The sequence below is a fragment of the Meleagris gallopavo genome, chromosome 6 (genome assembly GCF_000146605.3).
Source record: "Meleagris gallopavo isolate NT-WF06-2002-E0010 breed Aviagen turkey brand Nicholas breeding stock chromosome 6, Turkey_5.1, whole genome shotgun sequence".
Taxonomy (NCBI): domain Eukaryota; kingdom Metazoa; phylum Chordata; class Aves; order Galliformes; family Phasianidae; genus Meleagris; species Meleagris gallopavo.
The window spans coordinates 10,067,027-10,086,113 of NC_015016.2; the positions used below are offsets into that span (position 1 = coordinate 10,067,027).

Below are 19,087 nucleotides of genomic sequence, written 5' to 3' on the forward strand. Positions count from 1 at the left end.
AAGTATGATTTTTCTGGGGGGGAGAAGGGGGGGGGAAAGAGGGCAGAATTTTGCAGTCGCTCAAACACACAGTGGAACAATGACAGGGAAGAAACACAGATGTGCAGCATTGCTCTGTTAAGAAAACACAGAATAATAGAATCGGTTAGGTTGGAAGGGACCAATAAGATCATCTACTCCCAACAATAACAATGTAAAATTCTTAAAGTCTCATGGTGGATTTTCAGCATTGGCAGGTGAGGGGCAGAAGAGGCAGCTGAAGAAGCAAGTTGGACTGCAGATGCCTAAGGGAATTAATCTATTTCTGTCTTTGCTGTGCTTGCATTTCTTTGTTTTGTCTGAATTAGAAGAGATCAGCGTGGCAGGAATTTATGTCTATGCTCCACATTTCCCAGCGGTTCAGGAAGCCTCTTGTGTAACCAGCGCCTATTAGGACAGAGTAGAGGATATGGTGCCTTTTTTGACATCTTGCACTGAATCTCCCTTGCTCAGCAGGGAAAGTGGTTGTCAGGCTGAGAGCATGCCTGAGGGCCAGGCTGAGGAACACCATCTCCCATGAGCCATGATGAACCAGGCACAAATGTCAATGGTCACAAGTCCAGCTGATAAGAACATGTAAAATTTTTGACACTTCCTTGGACAAACTCAAATCTGTAAATTGAGCACTGTTGGACAACCAGTATCATAAGATCACTGTCTTTTCCTGTTTTCAGTAAGGGAGAAATGAGGAAAGGGCATATTCTGGCCTCCAAAAGCCACTGATGACAGTAATGGGAACAGGAACAGAGACATGCAAGGGTAGAATATTCTTTGGAGTTGAACATAGTCCTGTATTCTACAAAATATTCAAAAATATGGGTGAAATTTGCCTTTCCCTACTATTAATGAGTTAGCTATCTGATATCCTAATAAAATGAAGCATGCAAAAAGAATGTTGTCTGAGTAGTTACTCCTTATTCTGTGAAGAAATTAACCCTCTCTAATATTTAAAACTCTAAGCTGTTTGAGTTTCATATTACTCTCTTCCTTTTAAATAGATTTGGACACAAACCAAGCTGAAACTACTAAATGAAAAGTAAGAGCTTTGAAAACATGGCTTGAAAAGTGTCCTTGAAAATATGGCTCACGGAAGATCAGAGGGAGAGGATGGATATGAAACAAGTTTCAAGGCAGCTGGTTCTGACCACAGCTCAACAAGAATAACATTCTTTTTGATATGGTCACCATCGCTTTGACTGGCAAAAACAGCCAGATGGGCCAACTGAAGCAGTGACCAAAGAGTCACTACATGAGATGTTGCAGAACAGAGCCAGAACAAGAAAAGGTGCTTCTGGATTTAATGCTCCAGCTTCAGCCCAGCTGAAGTCATAGGAAACACATCTGTTAGTGTCATTGGAAGCTGGGTTGTGACATAAGTGAGTAACGCAAACTCAGGTTGTGTGTCATGGGCTGTATGAATACTCATGAAAGCAATTAGTAAGGAAGTCAGCAAAAATCAGTGTTAAGGCTTCTCTCTCAATTAATATCCTGAATGCTGACATTAAAGGTGTCTGACTAATTTTTTAGTTGTATAACACATAACAAACTCAAAAATAATGACAAAGTTAGTTCAATTACGCCTTTTCACTAACAGAAATCTACAAAAAGGAAAAAAAAAGCTATAAAAAGAATAACTGAAGAATCTGTCATGTACTGAACAATTTGGGACATGGGTGGATGGAACAATCCATCTTCATGGAACATGATCTTGAAGCCAGGGAACTAGGAAATATCTCAAAGAGATTGTGTTTCTTGCAGTGCAGTTTTAGAATATGGTGAAGCATCTGTTAACGAATGCATGGTATTGGCCTGCTAAGCCACCCAGCAAAGTTCACTGGGGTCAGCAAAGCAGACAATAGGATGCAAATACAGACTCCTCTATGTATTCGACTGTTAGATTTGCAAGGGGAAGGACAGGCAAGCTGGTCAAGACAAACTGCTTTTTTACCAGAACTAATTAAGCCAGGAGACAGCATGGATTTATCATAAACCTCACCCATATTTCAGAGGAGCACTGGGTGGATGGAACTGACAGGTTGGCCACTGCACTCTGTGAAGATGACTGCTATTATTCAATTGTGTTAGTATCCCACTTGCACATGGAGTTTATAAACCAGAATTAGGAAAGAGGTAAATAATTATCATGTATTTAAAATTTCTCACATTTCTCATATTTCATTTTTGGAAACAAAGGAAAAAACTTCTGTGTCAGCAGATAAAATTCCTGGATCCCACAGGCAATCATGTCACAGAAAGGATTCAGACCCTATGCAACACCATCTTGTTAATGAATATCTTTACTAATGTTAATTGGAATAGCTACTACCTATTTGCATTTACACACTACTTAAAGATCTTAAAGTATTCTTTCATATAATATGCCCATTTTTTATTACAGGAATATTGGATTTAAATGACTTGCCTAGGGTTTCACAGCAAGCCAGCAGCAGAATAATTCTTAGAGCTCCTAGTGCTTTGCAATAAATCCTGGACATTAACAACTCCCTTCAGAAAGGAAGCTTTGTGGTGGTAGATCACCTCCTGGTGCTGGTGGATCAAACGTTTTATGAGAGTAGAAACAAACCAAGAAATTACATGAGCCCATGTAATGCTTCTCAGTGTCTGTAAATCCTGGCTTCCTTTGAACCTAGAAAATTGTCAGAAGTCTGTGCAATACTAAGATAGCCTTTGGCATAGGACCAACTATGAAATTTTTATGTGCTAAGTATGTACCTCAGGTCTGTATTTTCTGTATGAATATAACTGTAATCTCTACATTTATCCCAGGAAAACTTCAGTGCTTTCACTATTCCCTGTATTATAGAAGCGTATTTTGAGTAAAGAAAGAAAAAAAAAGCAAAACAAAAAGTAAGCCTATACTAAACAAAAATTTTTAACTTTGCTAGAGGCAGAAATTCTATTCTAGAATTGCAAAATTTGCTCTAGCAAAGACACGTGTCCTATCATTGCTCCTTCCTCTGGATGGTGCTGTCCTCAGCAAAAATTAACTGTAAAAGGAAAACATGGGATATCCCTTTTTTATGCACTTCTATCTGTCAAGAAAGAGCCAGCATTACAAAATGACTTGCTTTTTCTGCGTGTATCAATGTTATCATTCTCTAGCAAATGGAAACATCGACATTTCACCCTGCTTTCTGCCCTCTCATCTATGCCTCGCATGGAAAGGGCCAGCAAATTCTGCCCAATGATTTTGGGATACGATTTTTAAGCTTTTGCTTTTGTCAGATAGCTGTTTCTATGAGAAAATAGCTATTTCATTGCATAGCTTTTGCTATAATGTCAGAGGAGCCATCTGATAGAACAATAACAGCTATAGCAATACTGATTGCACTAATTGAATGAGCTCTTCCAACGTGGTGGTGGCTACACAGGAGCTCTCACCTGTGGCAAATGGTGACATTTACTCCTGCTGGGAATGTGGCTGGGCAGCCGAATGTTAAAGAGAGCCTGCAGCGCGGCCTGTGCTGCTTGGCCCTTAGCCAGCTTCTTGCTGCGTCCTGAGCCTTCAAATGTTCTCCCGTCTACTCGCACCGCCATCACAAAACTCTTGATGTGCTGCTTCTCCACGGTCTCCGACAGGCAGACGTACCGCAGGCCCGAGCGCAGCTCATTTAGCAGCACCACTGGGTTCTTCTCACTCTCCGCTTTGCATGCCATCTTGTGTCTGTTCTGCTTACTGTGGCCCATTAAGTCTAACGTGTGGCAGAGTAAGCGCCCATGTCGATAAGCGGTGGAAAGCAACTCGTTATTAACTGGGTTATAGACCGAAAAGTCCTCACTGTGTGTGGATGGTTCGAACTCCTTGAACAGAGTATCTGGGAAGTCTGCCTGATCAGAAGTGAAGTCCGTGGATGGGTTAATGCAGTTCCCCATGGCAAAGTGAGCTTGGCAGGCATTGGGGAACTGAACGAATGACTTAAGAGCTAGCTCTGCAGCGCGCATTTTGGCTTTCTTTTTGTCGGGTCCTGTGCCTTCAAACGTAAGTCCATTTACTTCCACAGCAACAGCAAAGACTGGAGCGTGCACTGGGCCTGTCTGGGAAACCATTTTGTATTGTAAACCAGGTTTAAGTTCATGTAGCTGGACCAGAGCATTCTTTGGTGTCACTGACCATGAGACTTTCTTCCAGATGAGCTGGAGTTTGCAGAAATGGCCATTATTTCCATCCTCTAAGGGCCTTTTTCTCTTACTGCTAGGTGTTCCCCCTCTTGGCCTCTCATTGGATGATATTGGATGATCCTCCAGGTTGCCAATGTTTCGATTTTCCTTTACTTCTGCACTGCTGGTACCTGTCAGTAAAGAAAGAACAAACCTCACATTACAGTTGTCATTAGAGCAGCTGACATCATGTTTGGGGCTGGCAAAATAGCCAAAAAAGAAAAAAGAGGTTAATGATAGATATCTTTGCTTTTCCTGTTTGTTTTTGTTTTCATTTTCCTCCTCAAATAGTGCTTTAGTTGTTATAGCATAGATTCTCTGCATATCCTGAATGATTACTTGTCCCTAAATCCTACTTCTATTAGTCAATAGCCTCCTGTTTTAAAAAGATTATGTCATTCAAAGATGAAGTGTAAGTGATGCCTTGTGACTTAAATAAAAAGCTGTATTCACGCTGGATAATTACTAGTAGAAAGTGAATAGTTTGCAAAGCTCCCTGAGGCTGAGATTTTTTTCCATAATCCATGTGGGTGAATGCTTATGAACACATTATTAGAAATCAGAAATGATTCACAAATGATTCACAAATGGAAAAATGGGCAAATGCATTGAATAATTTATTTCTATCAATACGTTGACCGGTTGTACTCAACCCATAGGCTCTTTTGTTGCTAACATCACAAATCCAGCCTAAGAAATTATCAGACATACCTTTCTTGCATTTGAAACCATAATTTAGTCTGGGCTCAGATTTTGGTTTCATAAGTGAAAGTCTTTCATCAAGTTCAATTGCAGATACTCTTAGCTCCCACATCAGCAACAAATAATTTTGAAAAAAAATATAGGTAAATTTGAATCAGACTATGAGAAGCCAGAGCATCATGACAGGAGTGATTACTGATTTACCGATGTAAAGCATGATCTACATCAAGAAAAACGATGGGAGAGAGAGACTGCCAGGAAGCACTACTGTGATGGGGGAAGGGAATGAAACGACCGCGATAGCTATGGAGGGAGCACTCTGCTGCTGTTGAGCCAGTGAATCACACTTTGCTCCCAACTACACTTGTTCAGTGCCTGTGCTGCAAGGCAGAGCTCTTTGCTACAGCAGATGTATGACTTGAGAATAGAGATTCATTTCACTGATGTCCCAAATGACACAAAAAATGTGCTAATACCTAAATAATCATCCTATAACATTTCTGTAGCTTCTGATGATTTTGTTTAAATGTACTGCATCTCGGATGCAGCCCCCAGCCCTGCTGTGACTTGCTTGTGGCAGATACTAAAGTGGGGAAGTAAACAAGACCTTAATCAGCCCTTGAAGCAGCCCATCCCTGGAGCGATGCACCTGATCCCTTTCAGAGCAGAGCATTGTCTGCCTGCCTGCTGCATTCCAGCCAGCAGTGCTCGTGGAACCCTTTCCATGTTTAGTTACTGTCAGACATGATTTTGCCACCTTTGCAGGCTGTGTTAGTCCCAAGCACAGAGAAGGTCTATGTGGTCTTAGAGAGAGGGCAGAGAATCATCTTCCCAATTGCTACAGGGCCATAGCCGTGTTAGCTTCTACCCTTCTGTGCAAACTGGCTGCAAGGAGTTGACTGGTGAGCAGTCGGCTGTGCCTCCAGGAGCTTCAGCTGGAGCAGTATGTCTGCTGCAGCCCAGTCCTGGGTTGTGCTGACATCATGGGAGCATGCAGAGAATTATATGAAACCAAGCATCCTAATTAAAAACCTCCTTTAATATCCTGATGAGCTGCACTTGCATCAAAATACTTTTTCTCATCAGAATTGTAATGCTGCTCTCATGTGAGTTGTTTCAAAAAGAGCATCTCACCGCTTGGATCTGAGTAAAAATTCTGGTGTGACTGCACATGGGGCATCCCATCTGTATGGCGAAGGCTTTTGGTTCCCTCTCATGGAACACACCAAGCTTCCAGACTGCATATGTTTCACTGACGTTATTTGCTGAGCTCTGCACGTGTGTGAGGTGCTTTGCTGAGGCAGAATACGGACTGACAAATTAAGGTCTTCAGTGACTACAGAGACTAGTTAATTTTTACTTTGTAAAGCTAAGGGGAGAGAATGAAGACAGGTGAGGAAGGAAAGAAAAAGAAATACATAATAGAAAAAGAAAAGCTTCATTACTTGGCATTCAGCTGTATAAAACATGACATCTTTAAACCAGCTTAACTGGAAATAAGACATTTAAAAGGTCAGGTTAAGTAAGACACAAGGATAACGTGGTCTTTTCATGTTGAGTTCACAACTCTATTTATGGAAGCTCTGATGTGAGGGGAAGGAGGCCAAGTTTAACTTTGCTCTGTTTGTCTTGGCAGTGACTTTGGCCAGCCATTTTCCACAGGGACTTTCTCACGTTTTCATTCCATTCAAAATAGATTTTTACTTTTTTTTTTACTTTTTTTTTTTGTCTCAGACACACTTTTATTTTGTTTCGTTTGTTTTAAGGAAGCAGATTTGCTTCTATATTTCAAACCTCCTCTCTCCTCTTACCCAGAAGGTTTTATAGACCCAGATATGGTACATTACGATATAGTCAGAAAGTGTGGAAAGAAAGATAGTACATGCTTCACACTGTATTCAGGGTTAAAAGAATTTGTATTGATTATGCACCACAGAATAGGAAAGCTCAAGGGTTATTTGTATTAGTAATTTGGATAGTATCTTTTGCAGCTATTTTTTTTTCCTTTCGTAGTCAGAGTACCATAAAACATTGTGCCTTAATTACTCTCACTAACACTTGATTAACAAAACATATGGGATATAAAATAAACATTACTTAAATTTGGTCCATGAAATTGTCTAGCGCAGTGTTTGGCCACCAGAATTCTCTCTGATGTAGTGAAAAAAAATGCAGTGATTCAAGTTTAAAACTTGACATCAAGCACGACAAATAGATGGACACGAAGGTGGGTGTGCGTGAAAGTGACATGTCTGTATTTATGATCTGCTTTTGCCTAGTCACAGTGGCAGAAATCCATGCAAGTGTCCTTACAGCCACTTGGATATCTAGAGGACCCTACCCTGAATGACCGGGATGTAGCTGACTTCTTCATAGACTTCAGTGCAAGCTGCAGCAGGCCAGAAGTCATCATGTCATGGAAAGCAGAGGCAGCTTCAAAAAGCCTGATGGACTTGTGTGATATCTGACAGCAGCCGGACAATGTGAAATTACTTTATACTTTCAGGTATCTTTGAAATAGGAGGTCTTTGAAATGTGCCTTTTATGAGACCTCTGTGTAGTAGACATGAGATTATTTCTCTAATGGTGGCACATGTACTTCTATTGTGAAAATCAGACAAAGCAGGCAAATGATACCAAACTACATAAGATAAATACTGTAAGCAGCTGTAATAGAACAATCACAAGCAATTTTAGAAATGAAGAGCACTAAAAGGAAAGGGGTAAGTCAGAGGATGCACACAGCAAAGATGCAAAACTGTGGATCATTTTCAACCCTGTTAGCTCTTATCTCCTGTAATATCTTTGCTCTTGAGTTCCCCAAAACACATTCTCTACATTTGGAAGAAATGATAATCAAATATGTCTCTCCTATGATGAAAGGTTGGAGAATAATAAAATTGTAAGGGGTCAGAGTTAAGAAAAAAGAGAGAGAAAACTATTACTAATTTTTTTTTTTTGCAACAATTTCTAGTCTATAGTGTAATATTTCTAAAAAAAAATATTATGAACTGTCATATCTGCTCAGGTAACTTTATTCATTGATTTCTGCAGTATCACAAACAAGAGGAAACATTGCAGACTTGTACTGGCTTCAGTAATTGAATGGGAGAGAAGAAAGCAGTTAGTGAAATACATTTATTTATTCACTGTTCCTCAATCTTCTGACTGTTCTTTCATGATTTTTTTTTTTCCTTTTCGTCATTATGCACAGTAGAGTTAACCTAGAAAGTCTGCATCATCAAGAGCTTTTCAGAACTATAATGCATCACTAATAATGACACTGCCTATGTCTCTGGGTCATAAGGGCTCTGCAGAACTACCCATCCGATACTCCACGCTACATTTGAAGAGATAATATTGTTCCTGTTGAAGGTTATTCTGCTGCCTAGCCAACTTCCAGGGAGGATGGGGAAGGAGAGGTGGTAGATGACATCTTCACTCTGGCTGGCGTCTTTCAGATTGAGTCACAAGGAGCAGTACATTACTGAGAAGCTGTGATATTGAAAGAAAGACTTTGCAGTTTCTATAGTGTAGCAAAATTCTTGATTCAACTGATTTCTCTGATGCAGGAAGTTATTACTATTATGAATGTTCAGCATCCACAAGGTTGCTACCAATGCATTTTCCACAATAAGGAAAAAAAAATAAGGTAGGACTTAATTTTCATTTTCCATGTTCTGCATTTTAATATCTAGCTCCTGTTTGACCTGCTTACATACAGTATGTTTTTGCTGTTCATCTACATTACATTAACTGTGGAGGTTAAACGGACTGACCTCCGTAATTCCTGACATTCTTGAAATTAAAAATGTTTAAATCAGAAGCAATAGGTATGAACCTGTGAGCCAGAGCCTCAGTACCTTTGTGCAAGGTCAGCTACTACATCAAAAGCAATGTAGGGCTGTTTCTTCGTTCAAGCAGATGACATTTTCCTACACTTATTGAATTCATAATAGAAGGTTGGGGACTTTTAGGCTGGGGATTTCTAGGTCTGTATTCTTGATTTTAGAACAGTAAACTTGTAGCTAACAGCAGGATTCACTCCTTCCTCTCTAACATGCAAGCACACATATTCTGTAAAATCCCCATGAAAGAAGTCAGCATGGTAAGCCTACTTAAGAGAAACCAACCCTGATCTCCCTGTTGCAGCTGTAGCCCTCCCCAACAGCCCATAGGGCTCACGTTGCTTAAAACAATATTGCTAGGATTTACTGGTGTGCAACAGCAATCTGTGAAGGGAAACATTACCAATGCACAAAAGTACAGGATTTTGTTTAGTTAAACTGGGGACTGAAAAATTTTGGAAGTGATTGCTATTGCCTTTGGCTGTTCCAGAATGAAGATACTGAACTTTGCCCAAAGTATTATCTGAAGTAACTGAAACACACACACCTCTAGCACAGCTCTTAACAATGTGGGAAGTTACATGACCTGACTGAGCTTATGCTCATGCTCTCATGCACTCTATCCAAGTTAACAAATGAGTATGTGCAGCCAACAATTTGGGCAGCTCTGCACAGGAATACATGGAAGTACTTGTCTGCCTGAATCAGGACTGATGTTTAGCTTAGCTTTAAGCGTGGGAGAGATTCAAATGGAAGCAGTAGATACAGCTTTCAAAGTAAAACCAGGGGGTCTGATTCTCCTTTGTCTGCTGGTGTGAGATAGCTTGGGGCTTTTGTTGCTGGAGGTGTTTCTCACTGCATTTTTAGAGACATGGAGCTTGCTGTATCTCAAATGTGCCATCAAAAGCTTTGGGGCCTTATGATGCCTAAAGAGGGATTTGACCAACAGCTCAAAACTAAACAAGCTTCAAAACACTGAATCTTAGGCTGGGAGTCACCGCACATGAATTTTGCTGATTCTGAGATCCATATGCTGGGGACCATCAGCAGCAACAGCTCTCCACAGGCCCTGAGAAGAGGTATGTGCACCACATCTATTCATTTGGCACTGCAGCACAATGAGATCCACAGGAGTCATATGCTCCTGCTAGAGGCAGAGCCCAAATTTGTGAATATCTGTGTCAGGTCTGCATTGTGTGGCACAGTGTGGATGAAACAATTCAAGATCAGGGCAGGCAGAGGTCTGTAGCATCATGAAAGAAAAGCAGGCAGTGAACAGGGAATGATTATTTACTGTTTCAATCAGTCCAAGCCCTGGAGACAGGAGATTTGAAGCAACAAAAGGGTGTACTTTTTATAACACAAAAAAATCACTGAACTGCTGCTCCTTGCTGCTGTTGAGACCAGAGGTATAAGCAGGCTCTGGAGAGGACTAGACAGGTCTGTTGGTGAACAAGAAATATGATGATTCAGGTGCAAAGTCTAGCGGAGTAAATTCCTTGCTGAGCACTAAAAAGATAAACTGAGGGGACAATCCCCATTTAGAGCATCCCTTTTCTCAGTGCATCACTAACAGCCAGTGTTGAAGACAGAGTGCAGAGCTACATATCCTATTGTAACCCTGTTACAATTTTTAAACCCTTAGCTGCCAAACAGTAGGAATATATAGGGTGTTACTTTTCTCTCATGGTCAGTGTAAAGACTGCACTGGAGACTGACTATAGCCTACCCAAAAATGCCATTCCAAAATTGCCTAGAGTCTTCAGTACATTTTTCCAGCATTAGTTTATGGGTCATAAACCACATTAGTACTGTCTATATGCTAATAAACACCAGTTGAAAATGCACTTGCAGTTAACCTGGTATGGCTTCCCTATTAAAGCAGATCTAAAGGAATGTGAAACAGAACTTGAATCCATTTCAGCTAGTGGGACTTTGCATACTGATTACTGATACAGCGCAGTAAGGGCACAGATGCTCTCAAAGAATGCACAGTTAGCAAGGATAACCCAACCACTGCTCTACTTTGCTGGCATTCTCCCACACTTTTGTTAAATTGTTAACACAAAATAAGTTTCTGTTTCTTCAGAGCAGATCACTGAAATGTCTAATTAGTACAGGAGTAGCTGAGTGCTACAGAAATTAATGGGATCTATGCCATTATACAAGAAGTGAATGTTTGATCCAAGAGAGGCCTAGGCACAATTTTCTTGAAAACAGTGAAATTTGCTATTTTTTCAGAAAATATCAAATGCTGTCCATGTGAGCTATTTTATAACCAGCACAGGCACAAAACAGTCTTAGCATTACAGCAGCAATAAGAAAATGGTGTTACAGTGTTTGGCTTGTACAAACTTCCTACATTACCTAAAAATAACTAAGCAGCACTTTTGGGAAACATTACGCAGGAGGTGCCTGCAGAAGCTCATCATGTGCATAATATGTTTCCAGCGTGCACTTCTCATATCTCTTCCTAAAAATGTAGCCTCCCTGGGACCAGTTCTGAAGGATTTTCAAGATTTTTTCATCTTTCCTAAGATATGCAAAAAACTGCCATTCCCTCTGCAGCAGTACAGAGTGATCCTCAGCAGCAGAAAGCTGAGGGCTTTGCTCCTTCAAAAGCTATTCCCCTTTGTGCTGCATCATGATCAGACCGTGGCAGATTAGCAACAACAGGGAAAAAAAAAAAAACATTCCTCCCACCCACTGCCTTTAATAGGGCAACATACCAGTGTGTGTCTGGCTGGGAAAGGAATCCATCTGGTAGGTGATACTAAACTCAGAGAGTTGTTCATTTGATTCAGAAAGCTTCTACCCGCTTTATTTATTTATTTTTGAATGATTCGAGTTATGTTTCAATAAGCAGGGCTGGATAACACATGCTAATTGCTTCTGGATGATAAATGAAGGGCTCATTGAGGGCTGTCCAGCCCTAACAGCACATTCTTGGGCTGGCAGGTGTTTTTAAGACTTCACATCTCCTCCCAGCTAAGTGCTTCCACCTAGCTCCACAGGCACCAGGAATGTCAGTGCTATTTTTTGGGTGTAAGTGCCCCAGAGTTAATTTTGTATCCACAGTGCCCTGTGGCTAATTTTGTGGTTACATCTACGTAACAAACCCCATCATTCTGTCATCTCCTTCTCAAATTAATTTGGTTTCTTTCTTTTTTTTTTTTTCTTTTCTCCAGGTGGATAGAGAAAAGAATCTTGTAAAACCTGCAGCATTTACTTTTGCAAAAGTACTTTGTAATTGTAGAAGAATAAACTGGGGGGAAAGACATAGTACAAGCATAGTTTTGGCTTTTGTAGACTGGGTCAGCAAGCAAACAAAATAAGGCAATGGAAGGAAAGGGGAGGTGAAGGAAGGGAAGGGAAGTAGCTCCACAATCCTGTGACCCTGAGTATAAACATCTCCATTTTGTAAGTCTTGTATCTGTGACACACCACTTACATTTCACCATCCCTGCCCAGGGAAAAGTGGGAAGGTTGGCTGAGGTTAACGTCTCCCTTACTGGAGAGCAGAGAATATATCTGCACTCAGCATCAGAGATCTTTGCATTTTACATGAGGACTGGACTTAGGGCCTGTCACTGTTTGGAAATCTTTCTTTCCACAACTACCCCAACACTACAGAGCTTTTATTTCTGGACTTCATTTATCTATAAAAAAAGAGGCTTCTTACTTAAATTGTCTTCATCCTCCATGGTGCTTGAACCAGGACTCAGATACTTGAAGGGTGCTATAAAGGTTGACAGTATGCTTACTTTTTCTAGAAGAAAACAAAATAAAAGACATAAATTCAGCATTTTGTCAATGTACCCTGATCTGCTCCACACTTTTACTCAGGTGAAAACATCTTGGTAAGTCCATTTCCTTTCTGTTTTACCCAAATCCACCAAAATCCATGGAATTATAATGCATTCATTACAGTTGGCAATGGAAATCCCAAATACAGACCTCTACTGACTTTTGTATATAATCATAGAGGAGTCATTAAGGTTGGAAAAACCACTAAGATCATTGAGTCCAACTATCAACCCATGCCTGACTGCTCTAGACCATGTCCCTTCCTGCCACATCTACCCTTTTCATGAACTCCTCCAGGGATGGTGACTTCACCACCTTCCTGGGCAGCCTATTCGAATACTTCACCACTCTTTCTGAGAAGAAATTTTTCCTAATCTCCAACTTGAATCTCCCCGGTGCAACTTAAAGCCATAAACTCTTGTCCAGTCACTGGCTGTCTGGGAAAAGAGGCTGATCCCCACTTTTTAGGTGATGCTTCTGGTTGTGCTTCCTAGCAATGTAGCCTGAGCGCTGCCTTCCTGCAGACCAGACCCTGGGTGGGAAGGAGCTGGGGATGTGGGAGGTGTGAATAAGGGCTGGGAAACGGGCAGGAAAGTGGGATCTGAAGGTAGGCAGCTCTGAGAGTCAGGAACTCCTCTGCTGAGTGAGACCATGAGCTCACCCACTCGTTTCCCTTGACTGACAGAGTTTGAACCAGAGAGAATGGACACGAGATGGCACAAGAGACCACAATGGATTCTAATTCTTCTAGAAATTGTTCATCTGGTGTTTGGAAAACTTCTTATGGTGTGACACAGTAAACTATTGTCCAAACTACAAGAATCTTGTTTGAAATCCTTATTCACGTTCAAGTATATATATATTTTTTTAATCTGCATTTTTTGTTTATGCTGATGATAGTAGATGGCACAGAGGTGTACTTCCCCTGCCATGGCCAATATCTATCTGCTTAAAAAGTCTTAGTGAGGGGAAGAGGATATGAATTGAGCAATGCTGGGCTTTCACCTTATGGCAAAAGCATAAAACCAATTTAAGGATGTCTTCTGTCAAGTCATGCAGGACAAATTATTTGCATTGGAAACTTTCTTTGTCATTGAGAAAGTGTTTCTCTGAATTTCCTTGAATTACCTGGCTAATATGTTCTTTTCTCAGGCAGCCACTGATCTGGAAGGCTTTCTGGCTGAAGAGCTCTTAAACATTTTCTATTTCACTGCTACATCCGTTAGCTTTTCAGCTTGGTTATTCCTACATTTGCAATTAATCCTTGCTCTTGTTAAAGACTGTTATCAGAATCCATCAAAAAATTACTGCAGATGTTTGCCCTTAGCTAGGAAATATTACAACTCTATTATGAGAAAGCACAGAAAAAGCTGACTGTTCTTTGTTAAGTAAATACAATAAGCAGAATAAAAGATTGCCTGAAGAAAACCTTTTTCTGTCCAGAAACCTTTCAGCCCAGACTAATATATAATTAGAGCACAAATTAGCCTCCTTGAATTGCAATTTCATTAAGAGATTGTAATGATGTCATGAACCGAAAGAATGAAGCTATTTATGAATGCTTTAGCCAAAGATTTTCCTAAGTGAATACTTTGACATTTTTTGCTAAGGCTTTGCTCCCTGAGAAATGCAGTATCTCTGTAAGATGCTGTCTCTGTGCACGTTAGACTGTTGAATTGTGATCAGGATTAAGGCTGTTATTCTCTCCATAACTTCTTAACCAGTTTCTGTCATTGAAATGAGAAGAACATATGTAATCTTTGATAAGAAGAACACTTCAGATAGACTTAGGACCAGAGCAGTCCCCAACTTCAGCATCAGCAATGACTGTCTGGATATCAAGATGCAGTGAACTGAAGTGTATTCCTCCTGCGCCTGACTGCTTGTGGATGTCAGACATTCAGGATTGACTCTCAAGACACTGGATGGCACACACAAACTTAAAGCTCCTTCACTGAGAAAATACTCTCATTTCTCATAGAGAGATAATCCATTAAGCAATGAGAACAGGAGCTTCTTGATGAAGTTGCTAATACCTACCAAAATCATCAATAAAAAGTGAAACTGTTATGTTTTATCATAGAATCATAGAATGGCTTGTGTTGGAAGGGACCTTTATGATCATCTACCTCCAACTGTGGAGCTGCCATGTGCATGGTTGCCACCCACAAGATCAGGCTTCCCAAAGCTCCACACAGCCTGGCATCCAGCACCTCTAGAGATGGGGCATCCACTACTCTGGGCAGCCTGTTCCAGGACATCACCACCTTCTGAGCAAAAACGTCTAATCTAAATATCCCCTCTTTTAGTTTAATACTGTTTTATACCATACTATTATTGGATATCTTTCACACCAGCCATGCAGTAGACCAGTTTTACAGTATGACTATAAACCCTATCAAATTATTTTCCCTTTTGCTTTGGGGGGCCTTTTAGCCACCTTAAGCTTTTGTTGTTTCTGCTTAGTACCTGTCCCCAAAGACTTTGTGCCTTCACTTTCTGTGGTGGAGATCTCGGATAGCAAAATTTACTGCGCTCCTAGAGCAGCAATAGATGGGTTTATGTCAACCAAACTCAGGGAGGCTCTAATAACAAGATATCTTTCAATCAATACAGACAATAAAAATTAGAAATTAATATTTCAATCCATTGGTTGAAGAATGGAAGATTTAGTGTGCGTCTGGAAGGAGGAGGAGGAGGAGAAAAAACTCAGTATGCGCACACCAAAGGTGAATGATGGAGCCTGTGGAGATGAGGAAGATAGATGACAGAATAATTAGAAGTAGAGTTTACAGGAAATTAATCTGGCTAGATATATATCTACCACAATGATGGTGTACTTCCATCTTTTGCATGTTACTGCCTATTACCATATATGCACTATAGGACACTGCTTTAGCTTTATTGTCAATGGTGAAATTTGGTGTTATCTTTGTTTAACATTTTAGAACAATATTAACTAAATTGTGTATTCACCCTTTACAGTTTGTATATATTTTAATGTGCATCACTATTAGTCTTTGCCAATTTGATGAAATATTATGAATAAAATTAAAGGATATCTTTCTTTGGATACAAAAATGTCACACAGTTCCTCAGATAAATACCTTTAAATTTAGACTCCTTTTTTTCTTTTTCCTTATTCTCCTCCTATGATTATTTTTTTTTTCCCAAAAGGAAGCAAAACAAAATTTAAAGGCCCAAATTTAAAGGTCCAAATTTCAAGCTGTAATTTTTATTTATAACTGTAAACGTTCTTTGTATTTGTCAAAGGAAGTTTTCAAAGGTCAGGAGAGAGGTAAACAAGACATTTCAAACACTCTTTTCTCCAGAAAGACAGAATATATAACTCTACATTTATGAGAAGCTATACAAGGAGACATTACTGATTGCATTACAATTGTACCAAAGCCTCCAACGGCAGGAAGGAGCTATTTCCTGAAGGCCTACAAAGGCACAAATAATTCTGTATTTACAATGGAAATTGAGAGACAAAAAGCAGGTAGTGTTGGGATTTACTTCTAGCCATGCTGGGATGCTAACACAGGACAGTAACGCCATATATTGTAGCATATGATAAAAACATCCTTGAAGTGATGTCAACTGGAACTCAAAATCAAAATCACCATTACTCCACATGAGAAGCCCATTATAGGAAGAAACATCACTCTCCACTGTTTTGGGGCAGAAAAGGATTTTCAAGCTTCTTCAGTATGTATTTTCCAACAGTGGTAAATACTTAAAACATTAAAATAAACACAGTTTTGACAGTAGCTATGTCATGTAATCATATAAACAAATTAAAAATAAAACATCAGCCAATATTTTTTGGACAAGAGAAAACAATTTTGTCTGAATGGTTCAGCAAAGCTTGGCATACAAAGCAGCCAAGTTTCCACTAAAATCTGCTCTTACTGTAAAGCAGCTCCTGCCCTGTGGTTGCAGTTAGAAGACTGGTCATAGGTTCTCTAAATACACATTTGTTGTACAGACAAGAATACACAAATACAGCTATAAACAGCTTTTGTACCTTTCGTACCTATTAGCGTTTACAGTGCATCAGACAATACAACCTGATCATCACACATACTGAGGTTCTTTCACTCTCAATCACATGAATAAAAGCAATGGGAATGGCAGGAGTTCAACACTTTTAAAAATCAGTCCGTATACATGTTGGACAAATTGTTTGGCTTTAAGAAGAGCAGACCGACTGGGGTCATAACAGCAGTCTTCCAAGTCATAAAAAGCTGCTTCACAGAAGAATGGAATGGACTGCATTCCATGTGCCTTAACACAACTAGAAGTAATGGACTTAAATTGCACCAAGGAGAATTCACTTTAGACATTAAAAACCTTTGTAACAGTAAGAACAGTAGAGCAGTGGAATAGGCGGTCTAGTGGGGTTGTTGAGGAGCTGTTATTGCAGAAGGGCTGAAGGAAGATGGTTGGCACCTGCTGGGTGTTGTCCTTGGGCTGATATCATCATTACAGTCTCTCCTATCCCTTTGGTCCCCAGTGGAAAGACTTGTCCTGGCTTTCTGAAAAAGCAAGTTTTAGTTCAAATTTGGAAAAGTGAGTAGTATGTGTTAATATTAGCTAATCACTGAGCAGAAGTGTGTGGCATGCTCTTTTGCTTGGCAGCTAATGAGCACTATTAATAATTGTGTTTTAAAATGCAACTTCTGAACACGAGAAGGATATGACAGATGGCTACCAGTTGTTTGCCAGATCAGTGTTAGCAATGTTTTACTGAATTAGTTTAATTCTCATATTTTAATTGATTACCATAAGCTTCTTTATTTGTCAGAGGTTTCTTTAATAGTGCTATTCTAAAAACACAATGTGGACATTATAAACCAGTCCTAAATAATTCATTTGGTTTTTATGGAGTATGAAATTACCAAGGACAGGTCAACTCTGATGTAATAATGCAGAACTTATTGGAAAAAGCTCATTTGATTTCTCTAAAGTGGCATTTGCAGCAATTCAAACAGTTGCACTTTTACAGACACGTTAGCCTTGCTTTATTTTGAAAGGACAGAAATAGGGAGGGAAGAGAGCCTGCACATCAGGAGATGGTTCTCTGCCTTCTTTCTGATATCCTAGGCAGTTGGGCTGACGGTGATTGACAGCAAATGGGATTTCTTTACAGAGAAGAAGAATGTGATAAATTCTGTGGGAAAAATAACGACGTCTTTAAACCACAGCACTGACTGAGAGAGGTTCACAGCCTCCTAAATTATGGCTTGTACAGCCACCATGCTGCATCATTTAGTTTAAGCAGCCAGTTTCCAGATAGGGATTTACTTTCTTGATGTCAAAACCAACCTGTACAGATGAATTTGAGAAACAGCCATTGAGACAGGAATTGCTGAGTGTGAAGAGCTGTAACATCATTGTCCAAGAGCTTTTGGCTGAACAGACAAGTGGGAAGGCTCTTTGTGATGCAAATGACCACAATGGTGCCAGAGTGGCTGGGATGACCATCTCAGTCCATCTCCTCTATCTGTGGTGAAATTTTAAATGTAGATGCTTTACATACTTTCAATTGGTTCATGTTTCTTAAGAGACATGGCAGCAAACTTGGCATGGTAGTGTCAGTTTTGGCATGACCGTGTTATGGGTGCAGGAGTTCATTTTGGTGCCTTACGTTGCACTAGATGAATTCAGGCCTGCATACATCTGCAAGAGGCTCGTAGCATGTGCCAATTCCTCCTTGGCTTGTTTTTTGTTCTTATTCCTACAGAAGTGAGGTCTGGCTGGCATCTTGGGCCCTTGAGAGCCATGAGGTAAAGCAGCTGCAGCTGCTTCCAACTGAGCAGCCCAAGGGTATAAAAAAAAAAGAAGAAAAGCCTGCGTACTGGAGGATAGAAATGGGTTAAATAGTGTGGGACTGTTCCCATCTGCAGCTATGCTGCTTGGGGTCCCTGAGAGTGTGGCCTCAGAGGTGGACAGTTACTAATGATCTGCTTTTTATAATTGGTTTTCAATCCAAGGCATTTGCTGCGATATCCCACAATAGCCCACGTGGGAACAGGAAGGAAAGCTTTTCTTCAAGGCAGCAGAAGAATGTGCTGAGAGAAAAATCTTCTGGCCGAATGGGATTTTTGTCTGGAACACTTTTCTTAAAACAGGGAGGCAAGGAAATATTCAAATTAAGGAGTCTAATTTTTTAAAAGAAAAAAGAGGTATTAAACATTATGCCTTTTGTTTTCTGCTTCATCAGGGAACTGAAATGAAGATGTGAGAAGCCAGAACACTTTTTTTTTTTTCCTTTTTTTTTCTTTTTTTTTTCTTTTTTTTTTTCCCTGCCTGAAAATCAAAGGGAAGGGAAAAACAGGGAACATTGGGACAGTCAGTGTTTCAGGGTAAGGCTGGTGGCTGCAGGAGGCTGGTTGCTCTTTGAGTTAAAAGAGAGAGGTGTGAACCCAGAGCCATGGAGGCTTCCTCTGAAGTAGAGCAACAAGCTGCTTAGTATGATACAGCACCCACACACAGAAACACCTGCA

General features: G+C 40.2%; 1 protein-coding gene across 1 annotated transcript in view; it reads right to left on the reverse strand.

Moving 5' to 3' along the window:
- Positions 1–19,087, reverse strand: part of ADARB2 (adenosine deaminase RNA specific B2 (inactive)) — a 294,303-nt gene that overhangs the window by 89,964 nt on the left and 185,252 nt on the right. Inside the window, exons 2-3 of the mRNA XM_010712416.3 lie at positions 12,451–12,537; positions 3,442–4,349 (exon numbers count right to left, since the gene is read on the reverse strand). Of these exons, the coding sequence (XP_010710718.1) occupies positions 3,442–4,349; positions 12,451–12,537 (995 nt within the window). The remainder of the gene's footprint in view (positions 1–3,441; positions 4,350–12,450; positions 12,538–19,087) is intronic.